Here is a 22,829-nt window from a genome sequence, read left to right as displayed (position 1 = left end):
TTTGGTGAGGGGATAGAATCTAGTGTGTCACTGGAGAATTGGACATGGACTAGTTCTCCATGGTACTAGGAGAGTAGTTAATGTATGTAGGCACAGGTGTGGTTTGGTGGATAATGTGGTAGGAGTTCTCTACTAGATAATTAATTTTATTTAGACAAAAAACTCACTAGTGAGAGTAAGATTAGGGGCAGAGAAAGCATGATAGAAACCAAATGGAGTAGGCAAATACAGAGTGATTGTTAGGTTGCCTTTAGAGCCTGCATGAATATAATGATCATGAGTTTAAAGTTAAACTTTTGTAAGTATAGTGGTATGTTTTCTTCTCTCGATTCCTGTACCAGTAGAGACGGTAGGTAGATGGATGTTGTGATGGTTACACAAAGTGTGAATATATTTAATGCCTTAGAACTGTATATGTTAAAACAGTTAAAATGATACATTTTATGGTATTTACATTTTACCACCAAAATAAACCATAACAAACAACAAAACAGATTTTAAAACTGAGTGTGTTGTGTATCCATTGCCCATAAGACTGCTTGTGTAAACTTGCCACTCATTCCCACATTACAAATAATGACCTCCTTTTCCCCCAACACTTTACATTGTGTGGAAACTGATTCTGAAGGAATCGCTGCTATATATCAAGGACAGAGAATGCAGGTAGACCAACATGGTCTAGTTCCAGAGCCTCCCTAATCGTAAGTCTTGGGGCTGAACTCTTGAAGGGAGGATTGAATAATAGAGCTTCTGGCTTCTCTACACCAGCATAGTTCCTCCAGCATAGACGCTGTATTGGAGCTCAGAGGCAGAACAGTTGGGATCTTCCCTGCTGATTTGCACACAGGGCCTGGTTTGGTTCTAGCTCTTCAGCAGGTCATCTGGACAGAGTAAGGAGACTGATTACGCCATCTTCAGGTTGATCAGTTATTTAAAATTATCATTTTTTCCTACAGGGAATTTGTTTTTAAAATATGCATAATATTACAAGGTCAAAAATAATCAGTTAGCAGTGAAAGGGAAAATAGGATAACATAGTAAATGGAGCCAGAGTGAATTTGCTAGCAGAAGTTGTTCATTGCTGAGGATTAGTAGCAAATTCACGCCCTAATCTGAAGTCCAAAATCTGAAATTTTTAGAGTGAAGACTCACACAAGTGGAAAATTCCACAACATGAAACTTTGTTTCATGCACAAAAAAATTGTTTTAAAGATTTATTTTAGTTGAAAGGCAGAGTGACAGAGAAGAGAGAGGTGTCTTCCATCCACTTGTTCACTCCCCAAACGCCCACAATAGATGAGAGTGGGCCAGGCCAAAAGCAGGAGCCAGGAACTCCACTTAGGTCTCATACTTGGATGGCAGGGACTCAAGTAGCACCTGCTACTTCCCAGGTACACTAGCAAGAAGCTGGATCATAAGTAAAGTAACTAAAACTTGTACCAGGCACTCCACTTTGGAATGTAGGGCATCCAAGTGGTAGCCTAACCCAGTCACTTTGCCAGTGTCTATCCCTGTTGAACAACGTTTTTTAAAATATATAAAAATTTTTGAGCACCAGGTACTATGATCATTCAATCAACTATACCTAGGGGACTAGGCTCACAAAGTAAAATCAAGGGTAAATATACATAATGTTGACAAAGCACTCATAAAGTTAGTCATGCAAAAGGAGAGTTTTAGTTTTATAAATTGCAACAAATTTATAAGCTATGCTTTGTGAGAAAAACAATTGCTTTAAAATGAATTATCTGTATCAAAATATGATACTTTGCTATTGTATATCTATAACATAAAATAATTAAAATGAATTAAAAGAATTTGTATTCTATAATATTCCAAACTGATGTTTTATGAAGATAAAATTTATTGAAGTAAAAAAATAAAATATTGTATAAAATTACCTTTAGCCTATATGGATAAAGTACATAAGAAACATAAATACATATGAATTTTTAGACTTGGGTTCTGTCTTCAGGATGTTTCATCGTATTCTAAATATTTTAAAATCTGGAAAAATCTGAAATCCTAAGCACTTCTGGTTCCAAGCATTTTGGATAAGGGATATTCAATGTGTCATGATGTTCAAGGAAGACATGGGGTTAGGGGGTGATGCTTGTAGTTAGGTTCTCTAGACCCCTGTGCTGGTCTTTCCCATAGTATGTTGATGTCATTATTTGTTATCTGGTAGCTCCTTAAGGGCACGTGCCTTAGTTTATGCTGATGTTAGGCCTGTTATTAGATAATCATGCAGTAAAGCTTTATTGACTGAAGGAAGGGAAAAAGCAAATGAGCATACTGAAAACCAAACAGCCTTGCTTCTTAAATGATTAAGAAGATTCTACAGACCTGTTTTTTGGGAGCCCTACCTGGCTCTCAGTTACTTCTGATAGTGTATTTTGTTGTGCTATTTTACCACTATGCTACCTTCCTTCCTGGCTGCCTTTATATCCTTGTTGGACTGCTGCTAACCTCTAAGCAGATGAAAAGAATGGCTTGTGAGTAAGTAGTTAGTTCAGAGAACCATCGTCTCTCCAGGTCAGTATCCCCAGATTGCCTCTTGTCCATCAGACCTGTTTGCTTCCACTTGTGCAAAATGAGCACTCTTTCAATGCTTGCGCTAGAAACCTCTTCCCCTCAACACACTTTGTGCAGAGAATTTCCAAAGCCGATCATTTCTGACTGTTAAGTGTTTTCTGTGTTCTTTCCTTCTCTTGTGTTTCAGTTCAAGACTTTCCAGTTCAGACCTCCATTTCCTTAACCTGGATAAGCTGCTTTAAGGTCTTCTGTTTCTCTTCTGTTCCAGCTTCTCATAAAATATTCTAAACCACAGAAGTTAATATGTTGTTATGTTACATGTTACATTAATCTTCCATAGCTCCCTATTCATCTTCAAGGCAATTCTTTTTTTTGACAGGCAGAATGGAGAGTGAGAGAGAGAGACAGAGAGACAGGTCTTCCTTTTTGCCGTTGGTTCACACTCCAATGGCCGCCACGGCCGGTGCGCTGTGGCCAGCGCACCGCGCCAATCTGAAGCCAGGAGCCAGGTGCTTCTCCTGGTCTGCCATGTGGGTGCAGGGACCCAAGCACTTGGGCCATCCTTCGCTGCCCTCCTGGGCCACAGCAGAGAGCTGGACTGGAAGAGGGGCAACTGGGGACTAGAACCTGGTGTGCCGGCGCCGCAGGTGGAGGATTAGCCTATTGAGCCACAGCACCGGCCAAGGCAATTCTTTATACCAAGGGATAGTGTCACCATTTAGTAGGTGAGGAGGTAATTGACTTCCTGTAAGAGATAGCCTCAAAGTAAAATTAATATTCTGTTTATTCATTTGAGGGTCTCTAACTACCCTTCTTTTTTAAAGAAAGATTTATTTATTTGGAAGAGTTACAGAGAGACAGAGGCAGACACACACACACACACACACAGATCTCATCTGCTGGCTCACTTCCCAGATGGCTGCAATAGCCAGGGCTGGGCCAGGTTAGAGCCAGGAGCCAGGAGCCTCTTCCAGGTCTCTCATGTGGGTTGCAGGGTCCTAAACACCTGGGACATCTTCCACTGCTTTTCCAGGACATTATCAGGGAGCTGGATTGAAAGTGGAGCGGCTGGGGCTCTAACCGGTATTCACATGGGAAGCCTGTGTCACAGGCAGCCAACTCCTACCCTTTTTTTTTTTTTTTAAGATTTATTTATTTATTTGAAAGAGTTACACAGAGACGTGGGGGGGGTGGGGGGGGTGGGGGTGCCTGTCTTTCATCTGCTGGTTCACTTCCCAATTGGTCTCAAACAGCTGGAGCTGTGACGATCTGAAACCAGGAGCCAGGAGCTTCTTCTAGGTCTCCCACATGGGTGCAGGGTCCCAAGGACTCAGGCCATCTTCCACTGCTCTCCAAGGCCATAGCAGGGAGCTGGATCGGAAGTGGAGCAGCTGGGATGGAAACCGGCACCCATATAGGATGCTGGCACTGCAGGTGGCGGCTTTACCCGCTATGCCACAGCACTGGCCCCCTCCTACCTTTCTTTAAAAAAAAAAAAATTTAACTTGGAAAAGAGACAGACAGCATTAGGGAGGCAAACTAGCAGATAGAAAATCTCTCTCTCTGCTTTCTAATAAATGAGTTCCTCAATTTAAGATTCTAACTTACTAATTTAGTCTATAGAACCCATTCTGCCATTTACCCTATCAGTGTGTCACTTGCTTCAACTCAGACTTGTTATTTATTTTATGGCTTTTATTGTTGCATATTGCTAATATTTTCTTATCTCCTTACTGTTCACTATGCTACCTTTCCTTTTTTTGAATATATATGTGTATGTGTGTGTGTGTGTGTGTATTTCTTTGACAGAGTGAAAAGCAAGGATCTTTCATCTGTTAGCTCACTGCCCAAATGCCCCAGAACCCAGAGCTGGACCAGGCTGAAGCCAAGAGCTAGGTCTTCAGTGTGGGTGCAGGAATTACTTAGCCATCACCTGCCTCCTGGTGTACACATTAATAGGAAGCTGAATTGGAAGCATAGCCAGGACTCCATCTGCAGCACCCTGATATGGGACGCGTGCATCCCAAGTAGAGTCTTAACTGCTATACCAATATCAAACGTCTGCCCCTATAACTATTTCTTGAATTGCCAAGTTGTATTTTTTTAGCAATTTTATAAGGTATGATTTATATATGATAAAGTTCACCCATTTGGGGCTGGCATTGTGGCCTAATGGATAAAACCACCATCTGTAGCACCGGCATCTCATATGGATGCTGATAGGAGTCCTGAGAGTTGCATTTCCAGTCCAGTTCCCTGTTAATGTACCTGGGAAAGCAGCAGAAAGCGGCCCAAGTGCTTGGGCCCCTATACCCATGTTGGAGACCTAGAGGAAGCTCCTGGCTCCTGGTTTCTGTCTGGCCCAGCCCTGGAGGTTGAGGCCATTTAGGGAGTGAACCAGTAGATAGAAGATTTCTCTGTGTCTTTCCCTCTCTCTCTCTACCTGGCCTTTCAAATAAATAAAATAAATCTTACGGGAAAAAAATCACTCATTTTAAATGTACAATTCATTGTTTTTTAGTAAATTTACAGGGTTACACAACTATCACCAAAAGTCAGTTTTAGACTTTTTTTTTTATTCCCCCAAAGAAATCTCTTGCTGCAGTCAGTCTATCAGTCTCTGCTATTAACATGAGTCAGAGATGACCAAAAACATACTTTCTGCCTTTATGGACTTAGCTTTTCTGAACATTTCCTATAGGTGGAATCATGCAGTATGTTATCTTTTACTTGGGTTTCTTCCATTAACATAATATTCACACGATTAATGCACTTGTAACATGATCAGATAAACAAATCTGTAATTTGTTTCTTTTCAATAAAAAGGAACAAATTTTTAATTTTTAAGTGTATTTTCTTAGTGGTTGCTTTGGGAATTAAATATGTATCTTAATTTGTTAAAATTTATTGTATTTATTACAATTTATTCCACATACAAATTAAATTTCAGTAAAATATAAAAACTTTGCTTCCATGTGACATCATTTCCACATCCCTTTACTTTCTCTTGTTTTAATAAAAATCATGTTATCTTTTTAAAAAAGATTTATTTTATTTATTTGAAAGGTAGCATTACAGAGAGAGGTAGAGACAGAGAGATAGAGAAGTCTTCCATCCATTGGTTTACTCCCCAAATGGCCACGATGAGCTGATCCAAAACCAGGAACCAGGAGCTTCTTCTGTGTCTCCCATGTGGGTGCAGGGGCCTAAGGACATGGGCCATCCGCTGCTATTTTCCCATGTGCATTAGCAGGGAGCTGGGTCAGAAGAAGAGCAGCTAGGCCTTGAACTGGTATCCACATGGGATGCCAGCACTGCAGGGTAGGGCTTTAACCCTCTGTGCCACAGCACCAGCCCCAAATGATATTATCTTAAGGTCAACAATGGTTCTATAGTTAAGTCAGCCAAGATAAAAAGAAATACTTAAACTGCATTTTATATGTATCTATGTAATCATGTGAGTTTGATTCTTGTTTCTGACCTTAGTATTTCTTTATTTTGCAAGGCAGATTGCTAACAGTGAATTCTGTCTGTTATTTATCTGAGAATGTGATTATTGTGCCTTCAATTTCAAAGGATAGTTTTTCAGGGTTTAAAATTCTTAGTTGAGGTGCTGGTGTTGTGGTGTAGTGGATAAAGCTACCGCCTGTGACACCAACATCTCATATGGGCACTGGTTTGCGTCTCGGCTGCTCTGCATCCAGTCCAGCTCCCTGCTAATGGCTGAGAAAACAGCAGAGGATAACCTAAGTGCTTGGGCCTCTGCACCCATATGGAAGACCTGGAGGAAGTTCCTGGCTCCTGGCTTTGGCCTGGCCCAATTCTGGCCATTGTGGCCATTGGGGGAGTGAACCAGCAGATGGAAAACCTCTCTGTCTCTCCCTTTCTCTCTCTGTAACTCCATCTTTCAAATAAATAAATCTTCAAGGAAAATGTCTTAGTTGAGGAGTTGGAGTTGTGCAGCAGGTTAAGCTGCCATTTGCAACATCAACATCCGTGTCAGAGTGCCAGTTTGAATCTTGGCTGCTCTGCTTCTGATCCAGCTTCAGTGCTAAAGTGCAGCAGATGACGGCGGGAATGCTTGGTCCTCTGTCAGCCATGTGGGAGACCTGGATGGAGTTTCTGTCTCCTGGCTTCAGCTTGGCCCAGCCTCGAGTCTTGCAACTTTTAGGGGAGTGAGTCAGCAGATGGCAGATCTCTGTCTTTTTCTTCCTCTTTCTGTGTCACTTGATCTTTCAAAATAAATAAAAAGAGAGATAAAGCTTAAAGAATTTTTAGTTGATAGACTTTTTCTTTCAGTACAGTGAATATGCCATCCCTTGCCTTGTGGCCTCCATTATTTATAATAAAAAAAATCAGTCATTAGGGTGGACATGATGATGCCGTGGGTTAAGCTGCCACTTGGGAAGCCTTCACCCCAATATCTGAGCACTGAGATTGAGTCCCTTCTCTGCTTCCAAGCCAGCTTCCTGCTACTGCACTTACTGGAAAGCAGCAGGTGATGGCTCAAGTACTTGGGTTTCCACCACTCATGTGGGAGACCCATATGGAATTCCTGGCTCCTGACTTCAGCCTGGCCCAGCCCTGACTTTTATGCATTTGGAGAGCAAACAACAGGTGGAAAATCTCTCTCTCCTCCTTTAAAATAAAAAAAAATAAAAATAGTTTTTATTAAAAGATTTATTTTATGTATTTGAAAGAGTTACAGAGAGAGGTAGAGACAGAGAGAGAGGTCTTCTGTCCGCTGGTTCACTCTCCAGATGGCTGCAATGGCTGGAGCTGTGCTTATCCGAAGCCAGGAGCCAGGAGCCTCCTCCAGGTCTCCCATGTGGGTGCAGGGGCCCAAGGACTTGGTCCATCTTTCACTGCTATCCCAGGCCACAGCAGAGAGCTGGATCGGAAGAGGAGCAGCTGGGACTAGAACCGGCGCCCATATGGGATGCCGATGCTTCAGGCCAGGGCTTTTACATGCTGTGCCATGCTGGCCTCAATAAAATAGTTTTTAAAAAATTAGTAGAAAATGGGCCGGCGCCGCGGCTCAATAGGCTAATCCTCCACCTGGTGGCGCCGGCACACCGGGTTCTAGTCCCTGTTGGGGCACCGGATTCTGTCCCTGTTGCTCCTCTTCCAGGCCAGCACTCTGCTGTGCCCCGGGAATGCAGTGGAGGATGGCCCAAGTGCTTGGGCCCTGCACCTGCATGGGAGACCACGAGAAGCACCTGGCTCCTGGCTTCGGATCAGCGAGATGCACCGGCCGCGGCGGCCTTTGGAGGGTGAACCAACAGCAAAAGGAAGACCTTTCTCTCTGTCTCTCTCTCTCACTGTCCGCTCTGCCTGTAAAAAAAAAAAAAAAAAAAAAATTAGTAGAAAATGAAATTTAAGTCTAGTAAAAATTGACCATTTACCTTAATAGTATTCCCTTTTATCCGATGAACTGTTTACTTTGCCATTTTTGAAAAATTTTCTTTGACTTTTAGTAGTTTCACTATGATATGTGGATCTTTTTGTGTTTATCCAGCTTGGAGGTCATTGTGTTTCTTGGTTAATGTAGTTGCTGTTTTACATCAGATTTGCTGAATTTTTGGCTACCATATCTTCGTTTTTTTCTTTCTACTTGTCTTTCCTCTTTCTGGGATTTTCATTATTTGTATGTTAGTTTGCTTGATAGTTTCCCCTAGGTCTCTAAGACTTTATTTTTCTTCATTTTTTTCACATGGCATAGTTAGTATTAATATATCATCAAGTTCAGTGACTCTCTGATTTACTAGCTCTGATGTGCTGTTGAGCCCCCCCATGAGTACTTCATTTCAGAATGCAATTTCCACTTCAATTTTTCAGATTTCTATTTATTGATATTCTCTATTTGATAAATCATTATCATCACACTTTTCTTTAATTGTTGTTGGCTTCTTATTTGTTATTGTTAATTTATCACGAAAAACTTCCTGGGGCTGACATTATCATACAGTAGGTTAAGTCGCTGCCTACAATACCAGCATCCCATAATGGAGTGCTGATTCAAGTCCTGTAAACTCTGCTTCCAATCCAGCTTCCTGCTAATGCACCTGGAAAGGTAGCAAAAGATGGATCAGAAGTGAAGCAGACAAGACTCAGACCGACACCCATAGGGGACACCAGCGTCATAGACCACGGCTTTAACCCACTGAACCACAACACCAGCCCCATTCCTTTAATTGTTTAAATATGGTTTTCTTAGTTCTTATAAAATTTGTAATAATTATCTGGTGATTATAATATTTTGAGCTAATCAAAGACAAACTCTATTGCCTCTTAAATTTTATCTCCCACAAGTGGGCCATGCTTTATTGTTTCTTTGGATGATTCATGTTTTTTTTGCTGCTTAAAACTACATATTTTAATCATGTATTGTAGCAATCTTGATTTAGATCCCTTCTCTCCACTAGGGAGGTATTTCTGGGGTTTTTTGTTTTGCGGCTTACTTAGACTATTCTGTAGAGTTTGTCTCCTTTACAGTATGTGATTTCTGATGTCCCTAGTTATACATATTTTTTTAAGATTTATTTATTTATTTGATAGGCAGAGTTACACAGAGAGGGAGAGAGATAGAGATCCTCCATCCACTGGTTCACTCCCCAGATGACCACAAAGGCCAGGGCTGGGCCAACCAAAGCCAGGAGCCTGGAATTCCATCCGGGTCTCTCGTGTGGTGCAAGAACCGAAGCACTTGAACTATCTTCCTGCTTTCTCAGTGCATTATCAGGGAGCTGGACCAGAAATGGAACTACCTGGACTTAAACAGGCACCTGTTAAAAATGCTGGCATTGTAGGTGGCAGCTCAATAACCACTTTGCCACAACACCGCTCCCCCTAGTCATATTTTTACAATTCTTGTTTTAATTCTCACAATTGACTTTCTTTTTAAAAAATTTATTTATTTATTTGAAAGAGTTACACAGAGAGAGGAGAGGCACAGAGAGAGAGGTCTTCCATCTGATGGTTTACTCCCCAATTGACTGCAATGGCTGGTGCTGCACCGACCCGAAGACAGGAGCCAGGAGCTCCAGGTCTGCCACGAGGGTGCAGGGGCCCAAGGACCTGGGCCATCTTCTACTGCTTTCCCAGGCCATAGCAGAGAGCCGGATCGGAAGTGGAGCAGCCGGGACCTGAACCGGAGCCCATGTGGGATGCCGGCACTGCAGGCGGTGACATAACCTATATGGTATGTCAGTGCTTTAGGCCAGGGTGTTAACCCACTGCGCCATAGCGCCAGTCCCCTCATAATTGACTTTCTTTCTTTTTTTTAAAGATTTTATTTATTTATTTGACAGGTAGAGTTACAGACAGTGTGAGAGAAAGACAGAGAGAAAGGTCTTCCTTCTGTTGGTTCACTCCCCAAATGGCCAGAGCTATGCCAATCTGAAGCCAGGAGCCAGGTGCTTCTTCCTGGTCTCCCATATAGGTGCAGGGGCCCAAGGGCTTGGGCCATCTTCTACTGCTTCTTAAGCCATAGCAGAGAGTTGGACTGGAAGAGGAGCAACCGGTACTAGAACCGGTGCCCATATGGGATCCTCCCCACAGGGGGAGGATTGATCTAGTGTGCCATGGCTCTGGCCCCCACAATTGACTTTCTAAAGATCACCTATGTATCAGCTTAGATTAATGGACAAATTATGCTTAAACCCTAGGCCTGAAAGCCTTGTATGGATGGATCTGTATATTGTTTGCTGATGGATCTGTATATTGTTTGGGGAATGCATTCAATTTATAATTCTGTTCTAGTTCCTGCATTCACCCAGGGTCAACAGATACTGAGGACCCTCCCTGGTTTTCCTCTTCTCCCCTTTATCTTCCCCTTTCCCTTTTTGTCTTTCAGCCTTTCTTTCTTTGAGACAGAGAGCTCCCCACCAGGTAGTTTACTCCCCAGATGCCCTCAGTGATCAATACTGCACCAGGCTGCAGCTGTGAGTTGGGAATTCAATCTTGGTCTGCCATGTGGTGGCAGGATCCCAACTTCTGGGCCCATCACTGCTGCCACCCAGGGTCCACATTTGGCAGGAAGTTGGAATCAGGAGCAAACTGATACTTGAACCCAGGCACTATGACGGGATGTAGGCATCTCAGCCAGAGTTTTCATTGTTAGACCAAATGCTCAGCCTTGGCAAGTATGAAGCCTTGTATACCATTAGGAATCCCAAGATCTGCTGTGCCTATTTTGTTCCCCAGAACTCCCTTTTAGATTTCAGACCTGTTGCCTGCACCAACTAGTGTTGCATGCTCAGAGTAACTACAGTAGTAGTCTTTCTGGATTATTTGTTATTATCACTCAGATTGTCTCACTGTCTTTTTTTTTTTTTTTTTTTTTTTTTTTTTTTTTTTTAGAGGTAGAGTTACAGACAGAGGGAAAGACAGAGAGAAAGGTCTTCACTCCCTGAAATGGCCGGAGCTGAGTTGATCTGAAGCCAGGAGCCAGGAGTTTGCTCCAGGTCTCCCATGCAGGTGCAGGGGTCCAAGCGCCCGGCCATCCTCCACAGCTTTCCCAGGCCACAAGCAGGGAGCTGGATTGGAAGAGGAGCAGCAGGGACATGAACTGGTACCCACATGGGATGCCAATGCTACAAGTGGAAGCTTAACCTACTGTGCCACCATGCTGGCCCCTCTCACTTTCATTTTTGACAGTGACTGTGGGCATGGGATTTTCTGTTTAACTTCAAATTAAATCAGCCCACTCTGATCTGGCTTGCCCTGGTAGAATTAACCCAAGGGAGCTGGCATAGGGGGTAGAGATATCTCCAGGCTAAAACACCACAGCTTCTACTATTCCTTTTTATTTTAAAATTATTTATTCGAAAGGCTGAGAGACAGAGCTCTCCCATTTGTTGATTAATTTCCCAAATGCTTGTAATAGCGGGGGCTGGACCAGGCCAAAGCCAGGAGTCTGGAACCCAATCTGGGTCTCCCACATGAGTGGTAGGGACCCAGGTATTTGAGCCATCACCTGCTGCCTCCCATGGTGCACATTAGCAGGAGAGTGGAATCTAACGTGGAGCTGGGACTCAAACCCAGGGGATCCATCCCAAGTGCATCCTTAACTGCTATACCGTATGCCCACCCTGCCTCACTGTTTTTAATATGTTTTCAGTAGTATTTTTGAATAAACATTTATCACTTTGTTATATGCTTTTGATTAATTTTCAGAGGCTTTTGACTATTTTGTCCAGTTTTAATTTTACTTTCTGGAGAAAAGGTGTGCTGAGCACTTTAGCTGTTCTAAAAGTTCCACTTTCATGCTTTATTTTTTGTATCTTTGTTGTTATTTAATTTAAAAAATTTCCTAGCTAGACCATAATCTGCTTTGTGCAGACACTATCTTCCTCTTTTGCCTATAGTAGTCATCCCAGAAGGCATTAAACCTTTAAGCTCTAATTTCTTTATCTGTCAAATGAAATTAGTCCTTGCATTGCATACTTCAAAGGATCAAGTAAGATAATGGTTAAAATCTCATTGTAAGGTATAAAGCATTTTAAATGATAGAATTCTTGGAAAATTCCAAAGAAGTTTGCAAGCTAAAACACTAATTTTAAAGGTATTTATTTGCTGATTCACTCCCCAAATACCCACAGTGACCAGGGCTGGGCCAGGCTGGAAGCCAGGAACTGAGAACTTAGTGCAGGTCTCCCACTTGGGTGGCAAGGACAAAACCACTCACCACTGCCTCTCAGGGTCCACACTGGCAAGAAGCTGCAGCCAGGTACTCTGATGTGGGACGCAGGCACCTTAACTGGCATCTTACCCACTAGGGGAAACACTGTAAACACTTCCAGCTGTCGTGCAAATGGTATGTCTAACTGTTCATCCTTTATCTCTGTGGGTTTTTTCTTCTTGCCATTTTATGTTGTAGATTTTGCTCTTGTTTTGATGAAATCATCCAGGTGTTTTGGAGGCAACTGTAAGCCACTTGCAAAACAGAGGGTAGAAGTCAAGGAGTAAAAAGCAGCTTCTCCAAAAGGGAAGTTTTTAGCATCTCTGTTTTCTCTCTCACTACTGCTTGTTCTCCCAAGATGAGCTCCCAGGAGAGGCTTGTCTGGGCACTAGGAGTTGATACTGGAGAAATGTGAAGCCAGATTCTTGACTGGGATATGCCAAGAAGTGCCAAACACCTTGAAGGTTTTTATTGTTTGTTTGTTTTTGTTTTCTTTTTTTTAGAGTTGTCTTTGGGAGAACCATGAAAAGAGAATCATTATTTAGTCATCTATGATGTATTTAGTGCTTATTCTGTGCACTGGGGATAAAAACCAAAATAGAGAAGAATCCTGTTCTGTTGGGGGAAAGAATAAACAATTAAGCAAAATAAGTTCGACAGTGATGCATGTTGCCATGGTTTGAATGTTTGTGCCCTCTGAAACTCAGGTTGAAATTTAATTGCCAGTGTAACAGTATTGGTAGGTGGGGCCTGTAAGAGATGATTAGGCCATGAGTGTTCTGCTATCATACATGGGGGTAGTGCCTTTAAAAAAGGGCTTTTGGGAGTGGGTTCTCTCACCTTTGCCAGATTCCAGTCCCTTGATCTTCTAGATCCATTATAAATCGTGTAGTCTCAGGTATTTTGTTATAGCAGCTGAAAACAGACTAAGACAGATGTCAATAGGAAAAATAAAACAGGCTGAGAAGTCAGAATAACAACACATAGAGCGATTTTAGATATGTTGTTAAGGAAGGCTTTTCTGGTAAGGTGACGTTTGAGCAAAGACCTAGATGAAACAAAGAAACTTGCCATTTTGGATATCCAAGGAGAAAGGTATCTGGTGTAGGAAAGAGCAAATGCAAAGACCCTGAAGCAAGAACATGCTTGTTGTGTTCAGCAAATAAGATTATTGTGATTAAAGTGGAGAAAACAAGGGGTAGTAGTAGGAGTTGCGACCAGAGAGGAGACACACAAGGCCAGATCATATAAAGCCTTTGTAGGCTTTTATAAAGACTGAGTTTTATTCTGAATAAACTGAGAAGTCATTGTAGAGTTGTAATTGCTGGCACAAGTAGTGTATTTACTTAGTGTGGTTCAGCCATGGAGCAGGGGCAACTCTGCTCTGGGCACATAGGTAGGTGGGACTTACATGGTGGATTGCCCTCAGTTTGTCTCACTTCATAAGTAAAATCAGATCAGAGGGTAGCACAAGGCAGCTAAGAATCTAGGCAGCTGGTAGGAATAGAAGTCAGGCAGATACTGCTTTTGTTATCTTGCAGCTGCCTATGCATTCCCAAGAGGGATGCAGCAAATGCCAGGTACTAAGGTAGATATGAACTACTTACGTGGTGGGATCTGTCAGGTTCCAAGCAGAGCACAGGGACCCCTGGATTAAAGGAAGGTTGAAGGCCAGCTATTCCAGAGGAGAATCTGGTGCCAGGCTGGGAGACTAGGGAGCTGGGAGACTCATGTAGCACAGTGGAAGTAGCGTGGATCTTGGAATCAGACAGACTTTTCCTCACTTCTTAGTAATGAGACCTTGAATGAGGCATTTCATTTTTCTACACTTAAATTTCTTTATGTCTAATTTAATAAAAATAATACTGCTTTAAAAGGCCATTATGACCTTAGAAGACATACGGACTTCATGAGTTCCTAGCACATTTCTGTCACATGGTGTTCAGTAAATGGTACCTGCTGATAGTGGAGGTAATATTTGTATTAGTGCTAATGGTTAACTCTTACAGATTGTTTATTGTGTCAAGCATTGTTCTAAGCAGAAACTCTTAGGCTTCTGCAGTATTAGTACAAATCCAAATTTCTTTTCTTCACCCAAAACCTGCTGCTCTCAGAGTTACCCTACTAAATGGCATTTTTATCATTCTAGTTCGTCAAAGTCAGCCTCAAAGTCAACCTTGGTGTCTTCTTCTCATGCTCCATGTTCAATCCATTAGCAGTTCCTGTCAGGTTGATCTTCAAAATATGACTACTTGCTGTCACCACCATCACCATCATCGCCCTAGTTCAATCAGCATATCTTTCATTACTATTTCAGTAGACACCTGACTGATTGCCCTACTTCTCCTCTTGCCTTCTTGCCATCTGATCTCAGCACAACAGTCAGAGTAATCTTAAAATGAATTCAAATGATGCCAGTCTTCTGATCAAAACACTCCTAGTGACTTTCTTTCCATCTGAATTAGGGTTTTCCAGAGAGAGCCAATATTACATGAATGTAGATATTTATGAGAGGGCATGGTTCATGTAATTATAAAGAGTTCCAAGAAAGGGGGTCTACATGCTGGAAATTCTGGGATGCTGGTAGGTAGCTCAGTCACAGTTCAAAGGCCTCAGAACCTGGAAAACTGATGGTTTAACTCCCACTTTAAGACTGAAAGTCTAAATACCAAAGGAGGGGGGTGACAATGGTGAAAATCCTGTATTCAAAGGCCAGTGGTCCTGGTGTTGCGAGTTCTAAGGCAACAGAAAAAAAGTCCATCCCAACACTCAGAAAAGACACCAGGTCACTGTTTGAATTTGTTATCTATGAGCCACTGGCCAAGTGGATAGTGCCCACCCACACTGAGGGCAGGTCTTGGTCCCCTAGTCCATTCAGATTCACACACCAACTACGTCTGGAAACACCTTCATAGCATAATAGCACACCCAAAATAATGCTTCACCAAGTTTCTGGGTATTCCTGAGTACAGTCGATATCTAAAATAAGCCATCATGGGCCAGTGCTGTGGCACAGTGTGTTAAGCTGCCATCTGCAGCATTGGCATCCCATATGGGGGCTGATTTGAGTCCCACCTGCTCTTCTTCCAATCCAGCTCCCTACTAATGCACTTGGAAAAGCAGCATAGGATGGCTAAATTTTACTATTTGTAAATTATAACCAAGAAAGTTGTCATTAAAAAGAAAGAAAAAGAAACCACTTTTTCAAGTGTTTTATTCTTTTCTATTTTGTGGTTAGAGGAAACTCTGAGGTTCAGGAAGGCTCAGGGATGTGGCTGTGGTTCCACACTTGGTACGTGGCAGTTCCAGGGGTTGAACCTAAATCTGCTTGACTGTAGAGCTTGTGGTCTTCCTACTCCTCTCTTGCCTGCCCCGGCACTATTAGGTGTGTAGATTCTGTTTTGAAAGGCTGACCCTTCCTCAGGAGCCAGCAGCTCTGCCCTTGAGCAGCTCCCCAAAAGTGATGGTCCTATTCTTATTCCAAATTTTGGATCCCTGACAGCACTTAATTCTCAGGGAGGTCTCAGTGAGGACTGGCATTGACGCTGTTACAGAGTGCTGCCCTGCGCTCCATCTTGTCCTGAGGCTGAGGCCCCTCTTTGGAGCAGCAGGAGACAAGTTTCAAAACTGAGTTTCTTTTATTATGAAAAACAGTTTCACACTTTGTCCACTCAGCAACTCTGAGTGCCTTCTCAGAAGGAGAGTACTCAGATGTTTATGGGGCCAGTTGTGCTGCTTAGCAGTTGTTCTGGTCCACTTTGTGCTACTATAACAATATCACAGGTTGGGTAATTTATAATGAAGAGAAATGTATTGGCTCACTGTTTGGGAGCCTGGGGAGTGCAATATCAAGGTGCTGGCATTTGGCAAAGACTTTCTTGCTGCATCATCCCATGGCAGCAGAGTAGAAGAACAAAGAGAAGGCAAGAAAGAGCAAGATGAGATCAAACTTGACCTTTTATGAGGAATGCAACCAACACCACTGAGGAGGGCAGATCCCTCATGGCTGAATCACCTCTTGAAACTCTAATAATGGCAATTAAGTTTCCCACACTTGGACTTTGAAACCATAGCAGCAGTTTAACAGTTAATAGTCTTTCTTCACCCCAGCTTACTAGGCAGAGACTTGATTAAGTAGAATAGAGATTCAAGTCAAGGAAAAGGCATCCGCTGTGTGTGTTATCGTTGTCACATCATGGTCACTTACAACTGAATATCACTTTCTAGTTTGCAACTTATTTTAGTGTCCGTAATCTCTCCTGATTCTCCCAGTACCCTGTGAAGAGAGTTCTTATATTCAGAGGAAGTATTATTTGAGTATATTCTTAGACAACTCTAGCTATGAAATTATTTTCTCCTTAAGTTGAACAGAGTAATGAAGGTACTTCCAAAATTTTGTGGAAAGTGGAACTAAAAATAAGTTTATTTTGGTGAAAAAAATTTGAAATCTGTACAGATAAAAATATTCTAAAAATTAGACTGGCGCCGTGGCTCAGTAGGCGCCGGCACACCGGGTTCTAGTCCCGGTTGGGGCACTGGATTCTGTCCCGGTTGCCCCTTTTCCAGGCCAGCTCTCTGCTATGGCCCGGGAGTGCAGTGGAGGATGGCCCAGATGCTTGGGCCCTGCACCTGCATGGGAGACCAGGAGAAGCACCTGGCTCCTGGCTTCGGATCAGTGCGGTGCGCAGGCCATAGCACACCAGCCGCGGCGGCTATTGAGGGTGAGCCAATGGCAAAAGGAAGACCTTTCTCTCTGTCTCTCTCTCTCTCACTGTCCACTCTGCCTGTCAAAAAAAATTTTTTCTAAAAATTAGTGCAAATATGTATAATGAAAAAACTGTACATGAATTTTAAAAATGTTTTGGACTGCAATCTGTACACTGGGTACATTTCAGAAACTTTTTTCCTCTGAAATTGACTAGTGGCATTTTCCCTTTTATCTGTCTGATGTCCCCAGCTTCCTCTCCTTGAAAACCCATCTTTTCTTCACACCTCATTTCAGAACCCTGGACAGATTAATTTCAGAGCACTTGTCTTTGAGCCAGCTGTTTACTGCCTACCTTCAACATTTAACTTGTTTCCTATCCTGAGGTGCTACACAAGGAGTTAATGACCTAAAAAATTGCCCATCTATCATGTGAACCCAGTTAGGAAGGAATTGTTTGGTTTTTATGAAGTGTAAATAATATATTTGGAGACACGTTTTCAAACATGTGTCAGCCTGTGTGTAAGAAATGGCTCCCTAAACAAGGTGGGACAAATTGCTGGCTAATAGAGCTTAATGGCAGATTTTCCATTAATCAGAATGGAGAATGTGCTTCATTGAGATAATTAACAGGTGATACTTATTGCACATGAATTTCCAAGTTTATTTTTTCCCTTGAATAAGTTTGGAAAGAGATCCTGGCCATGTTTCCTTGTTTGCTTTAAAATGATTGATGATTATAGATTCCCACTTGCTTTTTAAAGCTGCTGAGAACTGAAATCTTGTCCTTTGCAGGTGCAAGCGGTGAGTGAGACCCTTGCTGCTCTTCCAGCAGACTGTGTGCTTATCAGTAGGCACCCCTGCTTCCTGGAGAACTGTAGGGGCATATCCTGCTCTTGTACTCCCACCATTAGAATTAGGAAGTTTCTCAGAGATTGTGAATTGATTCACTTTATATCAGGATACTGAAATACAGAGAGGGCAAGTGACTCAACCAATGCCACACAGTAGGCTTAATGGATTAGTAGTATTAACACTAAGCTGAGAACCAAAATGCCTGGTTTGTCATTAATCAAGTCATATCACTTCTCTATTCCCCAATTTGGCTCAGCAGTTAAGATGCCTGTATCCTCTGTTGGAGTACCTGGGTTTAATTCCCAGCTCTGGTTCCTGATTCCAGTTTCTTAGTAATACAGACCCTGGGAGGCAGCAGTAGTGGGTCAAGTAATTGGGTTCCTGCCACCCGCATGGGAGACTTGGATTGAATTTCTGGCTCACAGTTCTGGCCCAGCCCTGCCCTGGCCGTTATGGGGATTTAGGGAATGAACCAGCAGATGAAGCATGTATTTGTATTTGCTTTCTCTCTCTCTCTCTCTCTCTCTCTCTCTCTCATAAAAGAAGAGGAGTATCTGGCATAGGGCTGAGCACAAATAAATGGACTTTTTGTTTAATCCTCTTTCTATTGTACCATGGTGCTACCCTTTGAGCATAAACTGAAAATTATAGAGGAGATCTGATGTCAGGGAGAATGAGCAGTGAATAACCAATGCTGTTTTCTTTGTTTTCTCTGTAGGATCCTCAGTCTTCCACAATGAACCCTGTTTACAGCCCCGTGCAGCCTGGGGCTCCTTATGGCAACCCTAAGAACATGGCCTACACGGGTGAGTGGTGTGAGAATGGCTCTCAATTTGAGAAAGAGTGAACATTAAGAGCATTACCAGATAATGACTGACTTTTGAAATACCACACCTCCAAAAGCCTTGATAAAACTGTTTGCCAAAGAACTTGGAAAAGAGATGTCTTATGACCAGTAGAGATGGAAATGACATTCTTGAGACTGAGCATCATAGGGTTGTCACCTAATGGGAAGGAGAGGGATAACGTTTACCTCCCGAGTATTTCCCCTGGGCCGAGTCTTTGCTGGGCACTTTCATGTACTGTATTTCACGTCAGTATTTTTTTTTTTTTTTATTTTATCCGTTTCCTTGAGAGGTAGAGTTATAGACAGAGAGGGAGAGACAGAGAGAAAGGTTTTCCATCTCCTGGTTCACTCCCCAAATGGCCATAGTGGCCGGAGCTGAGCTGATCCAAAGCCAGGAGCTAGGAGCTTCCTCCAGGTCTCCCATGTGGGTACAGGGGCCCAAGCACTTGGGACACAAACCGATGCCCGTATGGGCACTGCAGGCAGAGGTTTAACCTACTATGCCACAGCACCAGCCTCTCACTTCAGTCTTTTTTTTTTTTTTTTAAACAGAGAAGTAGGTATTCCTCCAAATCTCTCCCCATGCTTTTTCATATTTTTTGAAAGATTTATTTATTTATTTGAAAGTCAGAGTTACACAGAGTAGGAGAGGCAGAGAGGGAGGTCTTCCATCTGCTGGTTCACTCCCCAGTTGGCTGCAACAGCTGGAGCTGTGCCAGGAGCTTCTTCTGGGTCTACCACGCGGGTGCAGGGGCCCAAGGACTTGGGTCATCTTCCACCGATTTCCTAGGCCATAGCAGAGAGCTGAATCGGAAGTGGAGCAACCAGAACACGAACCAGCACCCATATGGGATGCCAGCATTGCAAGTGGCAGCTTTACCCACTGCTCCACAGTGCTGGCCCCTCACTTCAGTCTTAAAGCTGTTCTTTTTTTTTTTTTTTTTTTTTTTTTTTTTGACAGGCAGAGTGGACAGTGAGAGAGAGAGAGACAGAGAGAAAGGTCTTCCTTTTTCCATTGGTTCACCCTCCAGTGGCCGCTGTGGCTGGCGTGCTGCTTCAGGCGCACCTACCGATCTGAAGCCAGGAGCAAGGTGCTTCTCCTGGTCTCCCATGCAGGTGCAGGGCCCAAGGACTTGGGCCATCCTCCACTGCACTCCCTGGGCACAGCCGAGAGCTGGACAGGAAGAGGAGCGACCGGGACAGAATCGGGCATCCCGACCAGGACTAGAACCCTGTGTGCCGACACTGCAGTCGGAGGATTAGCCTATTGAGCTGCGGCACCGGCCTTAAAGCTGTTCTAAACATTACACTTATTAGTACCATTTCACACATGAGAATGTCATAGTCACAATGAGAGACCCCTCAAAACAAAATTAGGTATTTGAACTCAGCTCTGGTCATTCTGAGGGCTGCTGTTTCCTACTTCTCTGCCTTTATGCACATTGTTCTTTGTCTGGAATGCCATTGTCTCTGACAACTTCATTCTATTCTCTCTGAACTCAAACAGCATTTTTCCAGGGAGCATTCTCCCTTACTCAACTTCTGGCAGATTTTCTGACTTTCCAGAGCCTCATGTTCTCATGTAAATTGAGGGCAGTAGTATTACCCTGTTTGATGGGACTGCTATAAGAAGTACATGAACTAACGGGGGCCGGCGCCGTGGGGCACTAGGTTAACTCTCCACCTGCAGTGCCGGCACCCCATATGGGCACTGGTTCTAGTCCCGGTTGCTCCTCTTCCAGTTCAGCTCTCTGCTATGGCCTGGGAAAGCAGTGGAGGATGGCCCAAGTCCTTGGGCTCCTGCAGCCACGTGGGAGACCTGGAAAAAACTCCTGGCTCCTGGCTTCAGATCGGCGCAGTTTCGGCTGTTGCGGCCATTTGGGGAGTGAACCAATGGAAGGAAAACCTTTCTCTCTCTCTCTTTCTCTCTCTCTCTCTCTCTCTCTGTCTGTAACCATACCTGTCAAATAAATAAATAAAAAATCTTAAAAAAAAAAAAGTACATGCACTAGTATCAGTAAAGCTCAGCAGATAATACCTGGCCCACAGTAAGTGCTTAATAGTGGTTATTATTTGCAAATGCATAAAAGTGGGGACTGGTGTATAGCAATGAAAGTGAGAAAATGCATGTAAGTTCTCTAGCATGTTGCTTACTCAGCACATTGTAAGTTTCAAAAATATTAATGTAAATCAAAGTGCAGGTAATAGTATAAGCAAACATAAATGTAAGAAAGAATGGTCACTTTTTTTGGGGGAAAAAAAGCTTTATTTATTTATTTGAAAGTCAGAGTTAAGAGAGAGAGAGAACTTCCATCCACTGGTCTACTCTCCAGATGACCACAACAGCCAGGGCTGGGCCAGGCTAAAGTCAGGAACTGGAAGCTTCTTCCAGGTCTCCCATGTGGTCAGCCAGGGCACAGGTACTTGGGCTGTCTTCCTCTGTTTCTCTGACTATTAGCAGGGAACTTGATTGGAAGTGGAGCAGCCAGGACACAAACCAACGCCCATCTGGGATGCCATTTGCAAGCAGTGGCTTTACCTGCTACCCACAACACCTGCCCTGAATGGTCCCTTCTTCACTGTATAGAGTTCAGTCAGTTCTTGGGCTTAGCTGGAGTAAAGTATAGAAAATGGAGAGGCAGAAAAAGAAGTTCAAAAATACATCAAGTTCTTGGTGACAGAGTTGAGAGTGGGTGGGATGGGAGAGTTTTACCCCAAGGAGAGTCATGGGCAGTGAGTGGCAGCTGTGACGTGTGTCAGTTCTTTAGCTGAGTGTGGAGAATCCCACTCTCAGATTGTTTCCAAAGTTTGTTCTATAAGAACACTAGGAGAGTGTTTGACAGTCCTCAAATATTTGAGTTTTCAAAAATATTGGGAACAATTTTTTTTTTTTTTTTTTGGTTCACCCTCCAGTGGCCGCTGCGGCCAGTGCACCACGCCGATCTGAAGCCAGGAGCCAGGTACTTCTCCTGGTCTCCCATGCGGGTGCAGGGCCCAAGGACTTGGGCCGTCCTCCACTGCACTGCCAGGCCAGAGCAAAGAGCTGGCCTGGAAGAGGGGCAACTGGGACAGAATCCAGCACCCCGACCAGGACTAGAACCCTGTGTGCCGGCGCCACAGGTGGAGGATTAGCCTATTGAGTCACGGCGCCAGCTGGGAACTATTTTTATAAAGCATGCATACATCATGTAAAATGATCAGTGTGTTAAGAATGTATGTTAATTAAGGGCCGGCGCCGTGGCTTAACAGGCTAATCCTCCGCCTTGCGGCGCCGGCACACCGGGTTCTAGTCCCAGTCAGGGCGCTGGATTCTGTCCCGGTTGCCCCTCTTCCAGGCCAGCTCTCTGCTATGGCCCGGGAAGGCAGTGGAGGATGGCCCAAGTTTTTGGGCCCTGCACCCGCATGGGAGACAAGGAGAAGCACCTGGCTCCTGGCTTCGGATCAGCGAGATGCGCCATCTGCAGCGGCCATTGGAGGGTGAACCAACGGCAAAAAGGAAGACCTTTCTCTCTGTCTCTCTCTCTCACTATCCATTCTGCCTGTCCAAAAAAGATATATATATGTTAATTAAAAAAAACAAAAACAAAAACAAAAACTTCTACCAGGTGGCCAGTGTTGTGGCATGGCAGGTAAACCTGTCACCTGCAATGCTAGCTATCCCATTTGGGCACTGGTTCAAATCTCAGCTGCTCTGCTTCCAATCCAGCTCCCTGCTAATGCATCTTTGAAAGCAGCAGAATATTGGACCAAATCCCTGGGCACCTGCCACTCATGTGGGAGACCCAGAAGCAGCTCCTGGCTTCTAGATTTGGCTTGACCTAGACCTGACCACTGTAGCCATTTGGGGAGTGAACCAGTAGATTGAAGATTTCTCTCTCTTTTTCTCTAACTCTGCCTTTCAAATAAATAAATAAAATCTTTCTTAAAAAAAAAAAAGAGCTGCTACCATTTGTAGCTGCATATATTTTTATTTTTACTTACATTTTTTATAAAAAAAGTTCTCAATACTATGTAATCAAAATAACATTCAGAAATGTATTGGAGATTGAACTTGATATGACTGTATCCGTTATCCCTTACTTGCCATTTCGCATGATTCTGTCTGTCACAATAGCTTCATTATCCTTATTATTTAACCTTAGAAGGAAGAATTTTTCTGTTTGAACTTCTATTGTGTATTTCTCCAGTAACCGGGACCTGTGGAC

At 43.3% G+C, this 22,829-nt stretch overlaps 1 protein-coding gene across 5 annotated transcripts in view; it reads left to right on the top strand.

Moving 5' to 3' along the window:
- Positions 1 to 22,829, top strand: part of FAM168A (family with sequence similarity 168 member A) — a 189,040-nt gene that overhangs the window by 106,126 nt on the left and 60,085 nt on the right. For 2 of the 5 annotated variants that reach the window (XR_009866383.1, XM_062196684.1), the window contains exons 1-2: positions 12,258 to 12,352; positions 18,496 to 18,583. Coding sequence is in view for 4 of the 5 variants with exons in the window: in XM_062196684.1 (XP_062052668.1) it covers positions 12,350 to 12,352; positions 18,496 to 18,583 (91 nt within the window). In the remaining variant the exon portion in view is untranslated. Of the gene's footprint in view, positions 1 to 12,257; positions 12,353 to 18,495; positions 18,584 to 22,829 lie in introns of those variants that run through there. The other 3 variants (XM_062196687.1, XM_062196686.1, XM_062196685.1) reach the window with 3 other exon arrangements.

The sequence above is a fragment of the Lepus europaeus genome, chromosome 7, assembly GCF_033115175.1.
Source record: "Lepus europaeus isolate LE1 chromosome 7, mLepTim1.pri, whole genome shotgun sequence".
NCBI lineage: Eukaryota > Metazoa > Chordata > Mammalia > Lagomorpha > Leporidae > Lepus > Lepus europaeus.
This window is presented reverse-complemented; position numbering and strand designations above follow the sequence as displayed.